General features: G+C 37.7%; 1 protein-coding gene across 27 annotated transcripts in view; it reads right to left on the bottom strand.

Annotated features, from left to right (window-relative positions):
- Positions 1 to 20,722, bottom strand: part of MYO3A (myosin IIIA) — a 188,188-nt gene that overhangs the window by 131,866 nt on the left and 35,600 nt on the right. For all 27 annotated transcript variants that reach the window (XR_014242597.1, XR_014242598.1, XR_014242599.1 and 24 more), the window contains exons 7-10: positions 12,284 to 12,360; positions 8,449 to 8,594; positions 5,637 to 5,702; positions 2,984 to 3,139 (exon numbers count right to left, since the gene is read on the bottom strand). Coding sequence is in view for 18 of the 27 variants with exons in the window: in XM_082385245.1 (XP_082241371.1) it covers positions 2,984 to 3,139; positions 5,637 to 5,702; positions 8,449 to 8,594; positions 12,284 to 12,360 (445 nt within the window). In the remaining 9 variants the exon portion in view is untranslated. The remainder of the gene's footprint in view (positions 1 to 2,983; positions 3,140 to 5,636; positions 5,703 to 8,448; positions 8,595 to 12,283; positions 12,361 to 20,722) is intronic.

Below are 20,722 nucleotides of genomic sequence, written 5' to 3'. Positions count from 1 at the left end.
CAACCTGGAAGAAATGGACAAATTCTTAGAAAGGGATAACCTTCCAAGACTGAACCAGGAAGAAATAGAAAATATGAACAGACCAATCACAAGTAATGAAATTGAAACTGTGATTAAAAATCTTCCAACAAACAAAAGTCCAGGACCAGATGGCTTCACAGGTGACTTCTATCCAACATTTACAGAAGAGCTAACACCCATCCTTCTCAAACTCTTCCAAAAAAATTGCGGAGGAAGGAACACTCCCAAACTCATTCTACGGGGCCACCATCACCCTGATACCAAAACCAGACAAAGATACTACAAAAAAAGAAAATTACAGACCAATATCACTGATGAATATAGATGCAAATATCCTCAACAAAATACTAGCAAACAGAATCCAACAACACATTAAAATGGTCATACACCATAATCAAGTGGGATTTATCACAGGGATGCAAGGATTCTTCAATATATGCAAATCAATCAACGTGATACACCATATTAACAAACTGAAGAATTAAAACCATATGATCATCTCAATAGATGCAAAAAAAGCTTTTGACAAAATTCAACACCCATTTATGATAAAAACTCTCCAGAAAGTGGGCACAGAGGGAACCTACCTCAACATAATAAAGGCCATATATGACAAACCCACAGCAAACATCATTCTCAATGGTGAAAAACTGAAAGCATTTCCTCTAAGATCAGGAACGAGACAAGGATGTCCACTCTCGCCACTATTATTCAACCTAGTTTTGGAAGTCCTACCCATGGCAATCAGAGAAGAAAAAGAAATAAAAGGAATACAAATTAGAAAAGAAGAAGTAAAACTGTCACTGTTTGCAGATGACGTGATACTATACATAGAGAATCCTAAAGATGCCACCAGAAAACTACTAGAGCTAATCAATGAATTTGGTAAAGTTGCAGGATACAAAATTAATGCACAGAAATCTCTTGCATTCCTATACACTAATGATGAAAATTCTGAAAAAGAAATTAAGGAAACACTCCCATTTACCAATGCAACAAAAAGAATAAAATACCTAGAAATAAATCTACCTAGGGAGACAAAAGACCTGTATGCAGAAAACTAAAAGACACTGATGAAAGAAATTAAAGATGATACTAACAGATGGAGAGATATACCATGTTCTTGGATTGGAAGAATCAATATTGTGAAAATGACTATACTACCCAAAGCAATCTACAGATTCAATGCAATCCCTATCAAATTACCAATGGCATTTTTTTACAGAACTAGAACAAAAAATCTTAAAATTTGTATGGAGACACAAAAGACCCCGAATAGCCAAAGCAGTCTTGAGGGAAAAAAACGGAGCTGGAGGAATCAGACTCCCTAACTTCAGACTATACTACAGTAATCAAGACAATATGGTACTGGCACAAAAACAGAAATATAGACCAATGGAACAGGATAGAAAGCCTAGAGATAAACCCACGCACCTATGGTCAACTAATCTATGACAAAGGAGGCAAGGATATACAATGGAGAAAAGACAGCCTCTTCAATAAATGGTGCTGGGAAAACTGGACACCTACATGTAAAAGAATGAAATTAGAACACTACCTAACACCATACACAAAAATAAAGTCAAAATGGATTAGAGACTTAAATGTAAGACCGGATACTATAAAACTCTTAGAGGAAAACATAGGAAGAACACTCTTTGACATAAATCACAGCAAGATCTTTTTTGATCCACCTCCTAGAGTAATGGAAATAAAAACACAAATAAACAAACGGGACCTAATGAAACTTAAACGCTTTTTGCAAAGCAAAGGAAACTTCAAACAAGACGAAAAGACAACCCTCAGAATGGGAGAAAATATTTGCAAATGAATCAACACACAAAGGATTAATCTCCAAAATATATAAACAGCTCATGCAGCTCAATATTAAAGAAACAAACAACCCAATCCCAAAATGGGCAGAAGACCTAAATAGACATTTCTCCAAAGAGGATATACAGATTGCCAACAAACCCATGAAAGGATGCTCAACATCACTAATTATTAGAAAAATGCATAACAAAACTACAATGAGGTATCACCTCACACCAGTTAGAATGGGCATCATCAGAAAATCTACAATCAACAAATGCTGGAGAGGGTGTGGAGAAAAGGGAACCCTCTTGCACTGTTGGTGGGAATGTAAATTGATACAACCACTATGGAGAACAATATGGAGGTTCCTTAAAAAACTAAAAATAGAACTACCATATGACCCAGCAATCCCACTACTGGGCATATACCCAGAGAAAACCATCATTCAAAAAGACACATGCACCCCAATGTTCATTGCTGCGCTATTTACAATAGCCAGGTCATGGAAGCAACCTTAAATGCCCATGGACAGACGAATGGATAAAGAAGTGTGGTACATATATACAATGGAATAATACTCAGCCATAAAAAGGAATGAAATTGGGTCATTTGTGGAGATGTGGATGAATCTAGAGACTGTCATACAGCATGAAGTAAGTCAGAAAGAGAAAAACAAATATCGTATACTAACGCGTATATGTAGAACCTAAAAAAATGGTACAGATGAACCACTTTGCAGGGCAGAAGTTGAGACACAGATGTAGAGAACAAAGATATGGACACCAAGGGGGGAAAGCGGCGGGGGCGGGGGGGTGGTGTGATGAATTGGGAGATTGGGATTGACATGTATACACTAATGTGTATAAAATGGATGACTAATAAGGACCTGCTGTATAAAAAAAATAAATTAAATAAAATTCAAAAAGAAAAAAAAAAATGCTGCCAGTAATTTTACCATATCAGGATGCAACTCAACATGTGACATTCACTTTTCATTCAAATACCGCTTTATCTCCAAACCACAACCAGGGAATTTAAATCATTAAACCAGGGAGTTCTTTTCTCACCTTAACAACCATTGCATTATAAAATTGTCAGACTCTTTAGATGATCTTTGGATTTTGGAGTCAAGATGCTATTTAATTACCTGGCCTTTTCTGAGCCTCCCGTGCACTGGTAAATACCAATGAATTCCATGAGTTGTTTTTGCAACATCGCATCTTTGCCTTCAACTTGAGTAATGAATTTATGCTGTAAAAGATCTGACACTGTTGGCCGCTTTTCATAATCTTTAGTCAAGCACCTGCACTGGCAAAAAGGAACATGCCATTATTAGATAAGTTAGAGTTTTGCATTTATCATTCACAGTCCTAAAAACTGCTCTAACACAATGGAATGATGCTCTTCATCGATGCTCAGCCCAGGAAGCACATCTCAATGTTAGAACTGTAATATGATGAATTAATCTGTGAGAGATTACGCCGTAGTGATACCAACTTCCAACTAAATTCCCCTTCCCTAGCCTCCCAGTAAGCATTACTGCAGAGTGATAACTGAACTCAGGCTCCGTTGCAAAGTCTCCTTCACAAGTCAGTAGCTAAAGATAAACAACAATGCAGTCATTACAGTTTTAATGCTTACCTAGAATTAAAACAAACTTTTCAGTTTCCCTTCCCTAATGCTTTTAAATGTTTCTCAATTGATCTATTTCTTCCTACGTGATAAAAGTGCTAACTCATCTGTGAGGGCTTATGTGCTGAGGATGTTTAAATCCCATGTCAGTGGATGTTTTTTGAGGTCCTCCAGGAGAAGTACGAATGCGTACCACACCTCTCGGTAGGATCAACCAGGTGAGAGCACCTGAAACGGCATCACAGGAGGAACACTGGAACAAACACTGGATGTTGAACCCACTGTCTTCAGATATTTGGAAGAGAGATTAGACTAGTTTTCAGTCACAAGGGACAAAAAAATCTAGGATCGATGGGGAGAATGAAGACAGACACAGATTTCTGCTCAGTATAAGGGAGAACTTTTTGATAGTTAGGCTTATCAAAGATGGAAAGGACCATATTGGGAAGTAGGATTATTTTTATTAGGGGTTTACTGATTGGATGGCCCCTCGGTGCACACGTTCAAGAAGGATTTACGCTCTGCATACCCTTCCAACCCTGAGATTCTGAGGATCTATGATTATGAGAAAATTGGTCAGAGTGGGGCTGTCATTTGGGGGTAGAAAAAAAGAAAAAAAGAAGAAGGAACCCATGCCTGATCTGACCCATGCCATTTCTCATCTGCATTGTTAATCCCCCTGGGATGAGAATTTGGCAACTTATTCTGTTGGGCTTACCTAAAAAGATACTACCCAGGGATGCTAAAAGATGCTAAGGAATGAGGATGACAGTGTCTGAAAATAAGAACAAGTGCTCTTAGTTTTCATTTAGTTTCAGAGAATGTGTCGATTTCTGCCACCTGCAGCACTCATATCTACGTATTGAGTTTAGTCACATAGGAGGTTATTTTATTCAGGTAAAACATTATCAGATAGCTGATGTGTACCAGCCACTCTGCTAGACACCGGAGTTACAGTGACAAGTAAGGCACATTCGGTGCCCTGGAGTTGTTTACTGGCTAGTGAGGGAGAAAGACCTCTAAACAGGTAGTGAAATAAAAGAGGAAATGCTACTAGAGGAAGAGGAACAAAGGATGGGAGAGCTGCCAGGGCAGAGTCCTAACTGCTTGGGGGAAACCAGGAAATGTTGCTCAGAGATGACATGGTGCCGAGTATGTCAAAGTCACCAAGTCCCATTGAGGATCCACGCGGAAGGACCTGCGGACACGGGGCATGACTGAATCGTGGGGAGCCCTTCAAAGCTACCGATTCTCCTGAGAGGTCTGTGAAATTCGACTGCAGTTTATTAACTATTCTGCAGTGCATAGTACATACTCAGTAAAGACTATTTAAGTGAAAACTAAAAGAAAAAGCAGATTATCGATCTTTCTTGCATTTTCATAACCCTTAAATAACTCTCTTTATAGAAACAAGCAGATATTCTTGGTAGGAAAACCAGTGATAGCAGTATGGACAAGGATGACCGGTTCCTCTACTTTTTTGCCCTCTTTACATTTTCTGAGTGAGCTTTGACACATCAAAGCTTAATGACCCCTCTCTCCCACTTACAACTTGCATTCATCCCTTCCCTTATTTTCTCAAGGTGAAGTCATGATAAAGACTGAGAAAAAAGTTCATGGACAGATTTAGAAATGGCTGACTCATAGCTTCTAGTCAATTGTCTGGAGGCACTGCACTTGTACTAAGTATCTGTCAAATTAAAAGTGAACTTCAAACGTATAAGCATTTTATCTGTACGATTATCTGACTCACCAAGTGCAATGACAACTTCCCTGTGATGGGAATTAGCGATGCAGATAAATGAAGGGCTGAGAAACGGACTGAATAGACGATGGGTGAGAAGGTGGGACATGCCGAGGGTGAGGCTGCAAAGGGCAGGTGGACAGAAGAACGGGTTCATGGACGATGCAACGTCTGCAGAAGCCCAGCTATCGATAAGTGAACGGACAAGACCCTGAGATCATTATCAGAACAATAATGGGTTCACTGAACATTCAGAAGATGCTACAAATGCTTGTTTTGAAGAAAATCGTGGAAACTTCTGGGGCTATTTAATAGATAAGGAGGAGATTTGGAAGCACAGAGGAATTGTTATAAAAAGCACATCTCAAAGTTACAGCAGGACGGGATCTCGTTAATTCTTTTAAAAGACTCTATTATTACTCACTTGCTGATGAAGTCATTGAATTCTGCTGACCATATCTCAGGCTGCCTCAGTTTTGGGGGTGGATTCCTAGAAAAATAAGATACAAGGTTGGATTGTGCACATTGGTCAGTAACGATAAAAATTAAGAGGCAGAACCAGGCAGGCTAATGCATTGCTGCATTGAGATTCTGCCAGGTATAATCAAGCATTACCATCATTTTCCAATTTAAAGACAGATAATTAGTTTTTAATCATTCTTTATATGGAATGACAGTTTCCTTGTTTCTCTGAAAGCACTTAATATATGACACATTTTTTCTAGCTGATAATTTTTCTTCTTTGAAAGAAGCTTCTTGCTTTGAACTGAGAGCCCTAGAGGAAAACATAAATACTTAGCCGAATAGAAACAATGACTACTGGGGAAAAGATTTTTTTCTTTTGAGTCCAGCAGAAATCTCTGAGGAATATTCAGGATACACAGAGGTGACCTGAAAGGAGAAGTGTTCAGAATATGGAGGAAACTGCAGCATAGAGGGTCCTTTATAGTAGAATGCCTTTACGACTTGTTCTGTTGTTACTGGGTAGAGGGCCAGAAACAAGGTTACAAAAGTAAGGAACTGGAAAATATGATTAGCAATAAAGCTCTGAATGCCACTTAGAAGATTCTGTTATTAATTCCTTTCATTTTAAGCTGAACGAATCTTTTCTTTTTTTGGTATGTTCATGAATACAAAGGAACATCATTTGAAAATGAGGCTGATCTAACTGTAATCAAGCAACACTGATCAACCATGATAGTTGAATTTGCTGAAGTACTGCTTTATGTTAATTCCAACAGCTCCTTGTTTTCATTAGTGGAGTGGAAATACTTTGTCTTCAGCTCTGCATTAGTCCTTAAATAGCTTATAATGAAATTAATGTACAGTCTGTACAGGCTCATTAAAGAAAAGTACAGCTACTCATCTACCCTAGATCATGCCTAAAGCTCATTTTACAATCCTAGGACTATCTGAAGATTGCTGATTTGCACATTAAAAGAAGTAATTCTTTTCTGCAACAATCTTGCTTTGCTTCTTGTTCTCCTGAAAATTTCCTTTCTAAGAGATTTATCGGTTTCGTTGAGTATAACAAGGTTTTGATGATGTTAGGACATTCAGAACCGGGTAGCTTTTCAGATCCCCCTTTTTTTCTCATTATTTCTACAGTCAGTATTCTTAGAATTCCATTTCAGAGAAATACTGGTGGTAGACGTAATAAGAAATAACTAAGATGGCGCAGCTTCCAGCAGTACCCTGCTCATAGGTACGATACGTATCCTTCCTCCATGTGGTACCGTCACCAACAGCAGTAACACTAGGCTAACTATGGTCATTTAAACCGTAATTTAAATGGCTCAGGAAGAACAGTGCTTCATCTTACGTACTGAACGACAGCAGGAATTAGGATATACAGATTTTTTTGTTTTCCTCAAATTTAATGAAATGTCTGACTTGGTATAGAGCAGGTTTTCTGCCTAATTTTTTTTTTTTTTTGACTGCACGGCGCCGCGTGCGGGTTCCTAGTTCCCCAACCAGGGATCGAAACTGCGCCCCCTGCAGTGGAAGCGCAGAGTGAGTCTTAACCACTGGACCGCCAGGGAATTCCCTCTGCTCTTTTTTGTAATCTCGCTTCCCCACTTACCAAACAAGCACTATATTTTACAAACAGTAAGACCTGAGACATACATTGAAATTGTTATGTAAAGGATGATCTATCTCTAAGGTATTATAATTCAGAACATATAGACAGGACAGAAAACTCCAAGGTAAGGTTAAAAACAAATTCAAATGCTTTGGTCCTATACTAATTTAATTACATGCCAAATATTCCAAACAGATCTATTTGGAAATGAATAGGTCATACTGGCATCATTTCTTTAGGACCGGAACCACACCCCACCAGGGCTTTGTACGTATGATTCAGTGTTCTATAGGCATTAGGACCACACAATTTATTTAATGGAGAATGTGGTAACAAAATGTAACATACACTACCTCTCTGCCCTGGACCCCTGTCACCACAGGCCGTCTCTGTGTGCATTTCATTAAAATTAAGGTACCAAGCAAAATCCTTAAGCAAGTCTTCAAAAGACAACACATTTATAATAAAAAGAGGCAGTTTTTTCATATCAGTTTTCTGAAATATCTAGGAACTACCCAAAGCATATATAAAACAGTGTTTAATTAGTGATAAGATCAGCAGGGGAAAGTCTGTCAATACACACATTGAAGGGGAGGGGTCTCCATAGAAAAGCATCTTCCTGGCTCCAAAGAGATTATTCTTCTAAGTTTAGTGTTTCATATTAATATATTCAAAACACTAACAAATTTGAAATCATTACTTTATCAATGAATTTTATTTCTAACTTTCTTAATACTATTATCTTAAAGTTCTAAACAAAGGGAAGTATTAGCAAGTAGTAAAGAAATTACTAGATTGATAGAGTGAAATGAAGCACATCACTGTTACACTGACTGTGGACCAGGGAGCCTCACTGATGAATCTGGGAGTGGGTCAACAGTGGCAGGAACTGCTGTTTTCTGAGCTCAAATCCTTGCCAAAGAAAAAAAGACACACTTAGTACCAAGAGAAAGCTCTTTTACGTAGACCAGGGAAATTAAACTATGGAACAAAAAGAGTGTCTTGGAAGAAGCAGCATGATATTCCAGGCCACTCTGCTCCCAACCTGCTGAAATCTATCTGGGTATTTCCGTGAGGAGCTTGACGAGCACTCAGTGGCTAGAGGAAGACAGATGGGCTGCAGGTACTGGACCCAGTGTGAGAGCCCCCTGACCTTGGTATTTTGAAGAGTGCTCTCATGGGATGGAGGTCTGCCAGTGGAGGATCTCCATCCCCGAGCTCGATGGCCGTGATCCCCAGGGACCACGTGTCACATCTGGCATCGTAAGTTGTATCCAACTGCTGTTCACATGCAATCACCTAGTAGAAAATGAAAGAAAAATGAAGTTTGTGACTTTAACAAGCACATAGCAAAATGCTTAGAACAATGTGTAAGTGTTCAAACTGATGAGGTTTGAAAGCTCCGAGCAAAGGCAGTAACACAGGGGAGTAAAAGCTCAAATTATAATTAGTAGCTGTAGTTTTATTCTGAGAACAGAGAATATCTTAGCAGGATTGCAAATATGAGAAGAAACCTATGAAAAAAATTTTTTGAAAATGCAAAACAGAAAGGGGACTGAAACAGTGTCCCCCATGGGAAGGGATGTAATCAAATACACAGCTAACACCTGTGCAATGAGAGTCACTTGATAAACATTTGATGAGTGAACAGAGTCATTCATCTCGGCAAAGATAAAGAATACATCTTTAACAAATAAAAAGCGAAGGAGGTAAAGAACAATAAGCTTGAGAGCAGTCTAGTTAAATGGCCTCGATCTTTTCTGACAACTAGAAGGCAGGAATGAGACAAGTGTGGAGAAATGCAAAAAGGCTTATGCCATTAATAAGAGAAAAATAAACTGGATAAAAATAAATATTGGTAAGGCTTTATCAGCAGTTATCTGGGAGCACACTAAATAGTAAAGCTACAACCAGCTTTTTAAAAATTCCACTAATCAAAGGATGTCACTAAGAGACAAGAAAAAAAAGGGGGGAATCTTTTTTGCAGTATCATGAAATAGTGTTAACATAGAAGAATTATTACACAGTTACTTCACAGTTTATTTCTAAATGTGTAAGTATAAATACTGACAGACTGCAAATACTAATTGTAACATCAGTGATAACAAAAAGAAAATTCAACTTTAAATTTTTAAAACTATTTTTTACATTTAAAAAAATTTTACATTTTGTGAATGCCAACTCACAAGACAAATAAAAACTGATTTGGGGATGACGGCAGGTTAGAGTTTTATCATTTAACTACAGTACTATGAAATGATATGCAAAGTGAAAGGAATCTAAGGTCCTGTCTGGAACGTAGTTCATCTTTCTGACTCTACTTAACATCAAGCTTAACACATTAAAAAATCCTTGTGTTGGCACAGAGGGTGAATTTATGCCCCAATTTGCCCATGATGTTCTAGGCTCGTTTCCCTAGAGTCATTATAAATACCATCCCCTTTCACTCTCCAAAGTGTCCTGGCTTGGACAGTAAGTTACATGGTCACCCAGCACAGCCACTGTCTCCCCTGTCCCCTTCACTGTGAAACACACATACTCTAGTTTGGGAAGGATGGCTTTACGTAACCGACAAATGCTACCCTTGATCTAGAATTTAACTGAAAAAATGTCAAATCTAGAATTTCACTTTTCAACTGATAATCAATTTGAACAATTTTGTTTACCTTATTGTTTTCTAATTCATAGCAATTTGACATGAATAACATAGAGCTGGTATATATGTGATGTCTTCATTAACTAGATAGTTGATTACTCAAAATGTATTCAAAATATACTCTTCAACAATTCTAGGTAAGTGGACATTTATTGAAATATTGCCAATCATTTACAAGTTAGAAAATGCTTATTACAGGGAGATGAATATAATATGCACAAAATCCTGAACATATATTTATATGACAGTTTAAAAAGACCACAGTGAACCTTTCTCTTTTATATAATATCCATTGGTTTGCCGAGCAGGAAAGCACTTTCAAACCCTATTTGTGCTACAGTAGGCTTATTAATAATAAATAATGACTTATCAGTAAAATGCCTGTCTAGTAATTGCATAATAAGAAGTATCAATTTTAATTATTAACTTATTTATTATTCTGGTAATTAAATTTTAGATAGATCAAAATATTTCCTTTTCCTCATATACTGGTTCCAAGATCTACTAATCAAAATTGTTTTTACTAAATGGCAAACTTAAAATATAATACTGGCTTTGTTGCTATAAATTAACATATGAAAAATATAAAGCTAGATGATTAATTATTTAATATTAAACATTTAGTTTTATATATTATAGTATTTTTATAGTAATTAATCATATATGTGGATAAGATGCAAAGCTTGGTATTAAAGCTAAATTTTATTAATTTTTCACTTTGAAAATTTTCCATAAGCTTTTAAAACAACAGTAATATATCAGAACAAACTGAAGAAACTCTCACTTGAGATTCTCTTACTCAATTTTTTTTAGCATTTTTATTTGAGATTCTCTTATTCAATTTTGTTTTTGCTTATATGACTATACTTTCTACTTTTATTCTAAGATGTTCTCCCTGTTCAAAAAATTTTTGAATCCATCGGAATTTTTTAAAGTTTCTTAAGCTAACTTATCCTTTCTCCATGTTTTACATTACACTTACATTTTAACTTTTTTTTGCAAGTAGTAATTGAATTAGTATTAAAATAGGAACAGTACACCAGGATTTAATCCTCAAGCAAATTTAATTCTACGATTTTGCAATGTTAATGTAGTATTTGAATTACTTCTCCTCCCTTCACTCGCTAGAGTTGTAGGTAAATAGCAGAGCTTTTCCCAAAGGTTGCAGACAGAGCTTTCAAACATATGTTCTTTACTGATAAACATAATTAAAAGGATTAAAGCCATTAACAGTGACTGTGGAGAAAAGATGTGACTCTAGAAAACATTTTTCCTCAACTATTTTAGCAGTTTCTCTACAACTTCCCAAAAGTGATGGTGAAAAGAATCTCCTGAAGTGCAATACGGCCCTAAGCAGAGTGACTCAACATGGGAACCTACTATAAACACAGGTTAGTAGGCCTGAATCGGATCTTAAACAAAGTTGGGCGTTTTTATATTTCTATCCAAGTTAAAAACAAAATCTAAATATCATTAAGAGAGATGCATGCTAAGCAATTAAAAGTATATTTAATGAAAAACTAAGGCTGCAAGTACAGCTGACCCTTGAGCAATACAGGGTTAGGGGTTCCAACCCCCCGAGCAGTCGAAAATCCACGTACTGTTATCTCTGCCGCAAAAACAGAGGAATTGATAAATGACTCACCCAAGGTCAGGAAGCTGACACAGTTTGGATAGAATCAGGACTCAAACCCTAGTTCTTTTGATTCCACATATTGTGAGCTCTGATCAAACACAAACTTTTCCCCACATTTAGTTAATTTAAAGATCTGTAAAATGGGATTGGGATTAGCAGATACCAACTACTATATATAAAACAGATAAACAACAAGGTCCTACTGTATAGCACGGGGAACTATATTCAATATCTTGTAATAACCTAAAATGAAAAAGAATAGGAAAAAGAACATACACATGTATAACTAAATCACTTTGCTGTACAGCAGAAACTAACACAACATTGTAAATCAACTATACTTCAATAAAAAAAAGAAAACAATCTGTAAAATGAAAATACAGGTACTATATTTATTGAAAAAAAATGTGCGTATAAGCAAACCCGCAGTTCAAACCTGTGTTGTTCAACTGTAGTTTCTCTTTACCTCATGTGACTGATTCATTCAATCCCTCATTTATTCACATATTTGCTCACAGCCCATTTATTATCTCCCATGTCCCTCCTCACACGTGTAAATATGTCACATAAAAACAACACAACTGACATTTTCTTCTAGTATATTCCAAAAACACATATGGAGCTAGAGTACGCATAAAAAAGGAAACTCAGAAAGGATCAAATGTTACATTTGCCTCCCTCAAAACTCTAGCTGACCTCAGGAGCCATCCAAAAGGGCGTTCCTACGGATGTATTCCGATGGTGCCAGGTGCTGGTGAGCTGCGCAGACACGCCTGGAAGGAAGAGACGAGACTTACTTCTTGCATTCATTACTCAGGTAAGTTGATTCCAACTGCAATACATTTGCTTACAAACTAATACTAAAATTCTATTCCCTTACAGTTTGGATAGAATCAGGACTCAGACCCTAGTTCTTTTGATTCCACATATTGTGAGCTCTGATCAAACACAAACTTTTCCCCACACTTAGTGAATTTAAAGATCTGTAAAATGGTACTGGGATTAGCAGATACCAACTACTATATATAAAACAGATTGGAGTTCAAGCCATTGGACTTGAACTTCACCTTAAAGTATCCTAAGTCAGGGGCTTCCCTGGTGGCGCAGTGGTTGAGAATCCGCCTGCCAATGCAGTGGACACGGGTTCGAGCCCTGGTCTGGGAAGATCCCACATGCCGCGGAGCAGCTGGGCCCGTGAGCCACAACTACTGAGCCTGTGCGTCTGGAGCCTGTGTTCCGCAACAAGGGAGGCCGTGATAGTGAGAGGCCCGTGCACCGCGATGAAGAGTGTCCCCCTCTTGCCGCAACTGGAGAAAGCCCTCGCACGGAAACGAAGACCCAACACAGCCAAAAATAATTAAAAAAAAAAAAAAAAGTATCCTAAGTCAGGATGTCTACATAGCCAAGATACACAATGGTCCTCCTATTTTCTATTTCTCGTATCCAAACGTATCCAGGCTTAAAGCCCCATTCCAAGTTTTAGTTCCCCCTTGCTGACTTAATCTGCTCCTGATCATAGTAACCTCTGTATCTTTTGACCTTCTAGATTTTAAACTATTTGTCTGTATTGCATATTTTGGCACGTAGTTATGATTTGAATGGTAGGCTCTCTCCACTCCCACCTCCCTCTGTGCACGACTAAATTCTGGTGAATTTGAGAATGTTTTGTATCGTGGTATGCACATAGCAGGCGACTTGTGAATGTGAATAAAATTATTTTCCATCTGTCAACTTGGGACAAATCACACCTGACCGGAAATTTCAAATTAACTACATCTATGTAAACCAACACCATCAACAGAATCAGTTCTTTTCCTTTAGAGAATTATACACCGAAGGATTACAATGAAAAGGCATAAGCAAATATTTCGACATGTCATCTCATTCATTCCACCTGGTTAGATACAATCATAACCGACTCAGGAGAATCCAGAGTACAGCCTCCCTCCTCACGTTTCATACTTCTGCTCCTCTGGCTGCACGGTGCTGCTTCCCTTGACCTGCTCTGGACTTGATGGGTTATCCCCAAATCATGGACTTTAACTCCTTGATGTCCCTGTTTTGAAGAGTACCTCCCGGGCGTCACATTTGTTTTAGGCTCTAGCTGTTTATCTTATAGGCCAAGTAGAACAAAGGCACTAATTGAGGTTTAAAATTGAATATATTTGATTCCTCCAAGATGATTCCTCCAAGATGATACTTTGTCATGAAATTCAAAGGCCACATTCAGCCAAAAGGGCATTTCACTGGTGGAAACATACTTGAGCAGAGGGCTAGGCAGTATGTTTTGGTTCCATATTAATTTCGTCCCTCAAGGAGCTCCTCCACTAATGTATTAATCTTGCCCTAAGTGGCATCTTCATCTACAGCCTTCACATTTTGCCTTTAAAAAAGCCTATCATTTGACAGAAAAAATATCCTCATGAAATCATTTTTGAAATTCAAAGGAAATTATCTAATCTGTGATTGAAGGTTCTCCCTTGAATATTTTCTTTTTTTTTATTTTATTTTTTTAAACATCTTTATTGGAGTATAATTGCTTTACAATGGTGTGTTAGTTTCTGCTTTATAACAAAGTGAATCAGTTATACATTCTAACAGATGATCTGAAGAAAGGGAATAAACGCTTAGTACACATTTCTCCCAAGTGCATCCTCTACCTCTATCTCTACTCCAGGTATTTTAACTTTCAGAAAAATTAAGTATAAATCTAAACATTTTATCTTGTCTTTTCCTATGAATTAAAGGGAGGAATGGTTAAGCTTGACTTTTATAGTATCAGAGTACAGTAATTTATTTATATAAGTAGGAAAAGTAAATAGATTTTAAAAGAAATTTAACTTAAAATTGATTATAAATCTACTAAAATTTATTCTAAGGGCTTATAATTATTTATGAAAAAATTGAAAATTATATTTGACCCTCGGTGAACATTTTTGTTTCAATTTCATAAAGGTAGTTTAAGAATTCAAATGTCATTTAAGCAAAATGTAAAGGGGGTAGAAAAAAACCACAACTGAGTAAAATATCGAAAGTTTTGCTCCTGGTAAGAAAGTGACCCTTTAGACTAATCATGTGATACATTTTTCTTCTTTCTGAAGATAAAGAAAAGATGCTGTCGCTAGAATTGGCATTTTTCAGCAAGCAGTCGTGCCCTGGCGTCTGAATTTATAGATATGGATGTCAGGAAAGGACCATCCCTCCATACTCCACAGGAAATCTATTGGGAAGGAGGCTAAGAAGAGTGTCTTAGGGTGTGTGTGGCACAGGACCCAAGATAGAGCATTCAGACTTCCTGGAAATGTGAATCTTGAGTGGAGACACTAGAGAGACTAGACTGGAGTGACTAGGGTGAGTCATCCAGTGTTGACGATCTAAGGATTAGCCCAGGTGATGCTGCTCTGGAGGCCCAGGGACGCCAGAGCCCTTTCCTAGGAGGCTGGATTGCCCAGCTTCTCCCTGGGCTTTGTAGGCCACTCAGTGCCATTTTCCGTAGCATTGCCTAAGTGGGTCAGAGTTAAGTTTCTGTTGCCTACAATCAAGGAGCTCTGACCGATACAAGAACCTAATGGTTTTACATATAAAGGAGCAAACTAACAAGGGTAACGGTCAATAATAATGAGTTTACAAAGTCTAAGAGTTATTAGGTTTTATGTTAATATGAATTAAGAATTCTTTAAAGCAAGCGTTTGGCCTCCAAACTTCTTGATCACACATTCCAAACAATAAGAAACTTCTGAGCAAGCATACTCGATATAGATACAGACTATTTTCTACATATTTCCTAGTATAGTAATATATACATTATGAAATGTATAAAGATAATTTTAAAGGATGATATTAAAATAATAACTATTATGAATATTTCATAATTAGTTATGGATATTTCTGCACACCAATGATATCTGGGATAATGAATTACAATGCTAATGGAGTCTCATATATTTAGAGTCCTTTGGGATCCTGCAGAAAGACTGTTTTACACCTGGTTCCTGTAAACTGAATGGAAACAAGAAAAATTCAGCCCAGAATGTGAAGAAGGAAAAACAAAAAGTCTCAAAATAAGTGAAAAAGGAAAAATGCAAGTAGGTAGAATAAGAAACCCTTGAGTCTGAGAATATTGGATAATCACCACATTAAAAACAGGACACACACCTATGAAAGAGTAACAGAGGAAGGTCTTGACCAAATCATGTTTGTTGAATGCTTCTGCAATGACTGTTAACTCTGAAGATCATTTTTCCAACACAACCAACTACTTCAGAACTAGAAGGCAACTTAATGGTTGTAATATCTAACGTGTCCATTTTCAGGTTAGTAAACTTTAGCTGGAGAGAAAAATGAGTTTCCAGAGGACAAATGGCATTTTTACTTAACATAAATTCCCACAAGAAAATTAGTTAAGAAGGTAGAAAAATGCAAAATTCTCTTAAGAATGACTGACTTAAATTACTTTAAAAGGCAACAGGAGGGGCTTCCCTGGTGGTGCAGTGGTTAGGAGTCCGCCTGCCAATACAGGGGACACGGGTTTGAGCCCTGGTCCGGGAAGATCCCACATGCTGCGGAGCAACTAAGGCTGTGTGCCACAACTACTGAGCCTGCGCTCTAGAGCCTGCGTGAAAATAGAATTTTTGGTGTACTTCATGTAATTTAATTTCAACAATAAAAACCAAAATTTTGAACATCTCTCAGAATATAGGGCAGTGCCCATCAATAAGAAAAAAATATTCTCTAGGATATTTAGAAATTTCTTTGTCTCTCCCTTTCCATAACCCTCTTTAAAAAAAAAAAAAAATCTTTATTTACAGTTACTTGCAGAAGAGGAAGGCCCAGGCAGATGTGCTTGTAGTGTATCAGCCCAATCCCCAGTCATGGCTGATTGGATCAGAGGGGATGTCTGACCCTGCTTGCCCAACTGAACTCCTTCTCCCACTCCCAATTCCCTTGGATTTAGGTGCTAAAAGTCTGGATCAGTTAGATATTGGCACTAGACCCATAAGGTCATCAAGGCTGTGACGGTTGAGGCTGCTATTTTTGAGAAGCCTTGTTGGGCAACATGAAGACTCCAGAGGCTGGTCTGTAGACACTCAAAGAGAAGCAGAGAGGAGAGATTCAGTTTCTCCAGTGAGAGAGTAAGAGGCAGCAAGCGGTCCTGGGTCTCATCTTCCAGTCTTCTGTCTGTTCCAGTCCCCTTCCTCCCGTTCTTCTTATCTAGGAAATTGTCTTTTGTATCTTACTCCTTTTCGGAGCTAGTTTGGGGTTCTTGTCCTTACAACTGAAAGGCCCTTGACCAAGACATACACACTATCTATAAGGCCAAACAGCTTCGTTCAACTTCAGAAAATGTTCACTTTGGCAGAGTTGAGCCCATAGGTTCAGCTGGAACCACAGAGGTCTAAAACAAAGAGTCCATTTATTCATGGTTTTGCTTTACAAATCGAAAGAATTCATACATGTCTTTCCTTTCAAATAAAATAAAGGTCACCTCCCTGAAGTATAAAAATAAATTCTGACTGAGGAAAATATTAATTTTTTGTATAGGTATGAAAATTCTAAAGCTCTGACAACGTTTAAAAATGGTTCTTCCCTCTAGTTTCTTTTTTTCAATATATCATTTCATTATATAAAGCACTAGCTCTCAAATTTTCAAGATTCATAACATTCAACTACCAAATATATAAATCTGGTAGACATATATGTGTGTATACATATAATCTTCAGACATATACATAAACATCTTTAGACATATGTGCTAAGTCTCCAACTCTACTCCATAGTTAAAAAAATTCTTTTGACATAATCTCAACCTTAGAGAAAAGTTGGCAAGAGAAGTATAAATAATTTTGTTTCCTGAACCATTTAAGTATGTAAGTATGTAAACCATGCAATGTAAGTGGGCTACATGATGCCCTTTCACCCCCAAATACTTTAATGTATGATTGCTACAAACAAGGACATTCCCCTACCTACCCACAATACACTTAATAAAACCAGGAAATTTAACACAGATCCATTTCTGCCATCTAGTCTACATGCTCCATTCTAATTTCATCAGTTGGGGCTTCCCTGGTGGTGCAGTGGTTGAGAATCCGCCTGCCAATGCAGGGGACACCAGTTCGATCCCTGGTCCGGGAAGATCCCACATGCCGTGGAGCAACTAAGCCTGTGCGCCACAACTACTGAGCCTGTGCTCCAGAGCCTGTGCTCTAGAGCCCGTGAGCCACAACTACTGAGCCCGCATGCCGCAACTACTGAAGCACTCGCACCTGGAGCCCGTGCTCTGCAACAAGAGAAGCCACCGCAATGAGGAGCCTGCGCACCGCAACAAAGAGTAGCCCCCGCTCGCCGCAACTAGAGAAAGCCCGTGTGCAGCAACGAAGACCCAACACAGCCAAAAATAAACAAATAAATAAATTTTTAAAATAAAATAAAATAAAATATTTAAAATAAAGAAATATTTGTTAAAAAAAAAAATTTCATCAATTGTCCCAAATATACTTAACAATGAAAGGATCCATCCAGGATCACGCGGTGTGTTTAGTTGTCATGTCTCTTTGGTCTCCTTCAATCTGGAGGAGTTCCTTAATATTTCCTTGAACTTCATGACCTTGATATTTTTTTTAGAATTTCAGGCTAGTTATTTTGTAGAATGTTCCTGAACTTGGATTTGTCAGATATTCCCTCAAGATTATATTTTTGGCAGGAATATCATGGAAGGGAAGTTTTCTCCTTGTATCCTATCAGGTGGTACGTGATTTCCATTTGTCACATCAGTAGTTGTATTCACCTTGCTTACCTGATTAAGTCTGTGTCTGCCAGGCTTCTCGCCTGTAAAGTTTCTCCTTCTCTTTTGTAATTAAGTATTTTATGCAGAGCTTTTTGAGACTATCTAAATATCCTATTTTTAATCAAAACTTAACCCACTAGTTTAGCATCCACTGAAGTTTTTGGATGAAGTAATTATAACTATGATGGTTGCCAAAAGATAATTTTTAAACTTTCATTATTCCTTCTACATTCATTAGTTGGCATTCTTCTATAAAGAAAAGCTTTAGCTTTTTTCCATTCATCTATTTATGTGTGTAAGTACGAAAGTATGAATTAATGGATTTCTACTTTATTCAATGGACATCATTGCTACCATCATTATTATCATTATTTTGATGCTCAAACTGTCCCAGATTTGGTCAGTGAGAATCACTTCAGTTTGGCTTCTGTGTCCTTTTGACATTGTCTCCATCATTCTTTGGGCAGTTCCTCACTTTTTTTGGCACATTAAGTTCCAGGCTTATCTTGTATAGCCTTAAAAATCAGCTTTTCTCCAAGAATCCTTGCTTACTATTAGTGGAGAATTGTATTTAAAAACTGAGAGCTAGGTGTTTGATGTGCTTGCTCTTGGGGCATCAAGCTTGCAAGTTCTCTTAGTGGACATAGCCAGATAACCTGTATACACACACACACACACACACACAAACACACCACACGTATCACATTATATTTCTTTTATATGCCTCTCTACATATTGAAAACCATGAGTTCACACTGACACCTCCAATTCCAATCCAACATCATGGGGTTCAGTTTTCTCCCTTCCACATTTGTAATTCTCATCTCTTACAGTAAGAAACCTGGCTTCCATTGTGCTCAGGATATTTCCACATGGTATCAAGCCCCCTTTATGTAACCAACCTCTTGTCTCCATCTTGACCCCTATGCAGACGCCCTTATGCAGCTCAGGCTCTGACAACCTGACTGGGGTCACCACCATCCCCCTAGACAAATGCTCTCTTTGTCCCCTCCTCGGGGACTCAACACCCCAAGCCGAGCCACCACTGCCCCTCCCCTCCCAGCGTGGACACCTTCCTCACCCCTTTCAGATCCAAACCACTTGCTGAGCTACACCCCGACTCCCATGCTTTCTCGGGCCCACCAAATGGCTTTTGTTCTGAATTATTCTGGAAGAAAGGAAGGAATGAAGGGAACCTCATAGTTTTTAAGTTCAGGTGTGCCTGCCTCACTGGATGCTACAAAAGTGGGTTATTAATAAATAAGTCACAACTTCTCTTTGACCTACATTATTCATTGGGGATTTGGTCTAAAATTGAGCATGTGGGTAATAAGAAATTGAAAGCCATGAAATACTCTGTCATAAGAATGATGTCTAAATAAGTCACAAGAAGTACATTCTGTACTTTTGTATTGAAATGTTAACTATTCTATTAGAAATGAAGATTCCCCAGAGAGAAATCTGTAGAAATGAGAACTGAGTACTGCCCTTTAAATTTAGTCTCTCTTTCATTTTTCTATTCCAAATTAAGACTGTTTTTTCAGATGTTAGTTGACTTGCCTAAAGGGGTTTATCTCCTGGGAGGTTGTGTTATTTATTGATTGATCATACACCAGTGACTGCTAATGTATTTCATTTATAACGTCTGCAAGCTCACTTGTCTTTTTATTCTCTGAGGTGGCTGGTGGTTTTCTGTCAAAGCCTAGCCCACTTAACAAGAAAACAAAAGGTTTTCTTAAAGGCTCTACTCATAACTAGCATTAGCAAACTGAATCTTACTTTTAGTGTAATTAAATAGCTTGATATTTAAAGTTAATATCCAATTGACTCTAGCAAAGGGCTATTATTTTTTTAAACAGAAAGAGGCATCTATTCTGGGAACTCAGATTTTCAATATTTAGCAACTATCAATATTTAAATAAAGTATTTATTCACTATTTATCAAGTACCTACTATGTATACACTGAGCTAGGGGCGAGGTGACAGTATTACTTCATGATAATAGCTCAGATTTTTTTAATTATAAAGTGTCAATAATTATACTACATAGCTCATCTGTATCATCCCATTTACTCTCCACAGTGATCAACCGTATGAGATAGAGACTGTTTTTCATACTTGATGTTCCTGGAGATTTTAAGTGACCTTCTCAAGGTCACACAATTACATGGAAAATCCTGCCTCCCATTCACTCACTCATTCGAGAGTATTTATTGAGCACTTCCGATGTGCCAGTGCCATGCTTGGTTCCAGGGACAGAGTGATAGGCCAGACAGAGACCGAGCCATCACAAAGCTCACAGCTTAGCAGCGAAGGTAGTCAAATTAAACACATGATTACAATCAAAT

Source organism: Balaenoptera borealis, assembly GCF_965194805.1.
Source record: "Balaenoptera borealis genome assembly, chromosome: 3".
Taxonomy (NCBI): Eukaryota; Metazoa; Chordata; class Mammalia; order Artiodactyla; family Balaenopteridae; genus Balaenoptera; species Balaenoptera borealis.
This window is presented reverse-complemented; position numbering and strand designations above follow the sequence as displayed.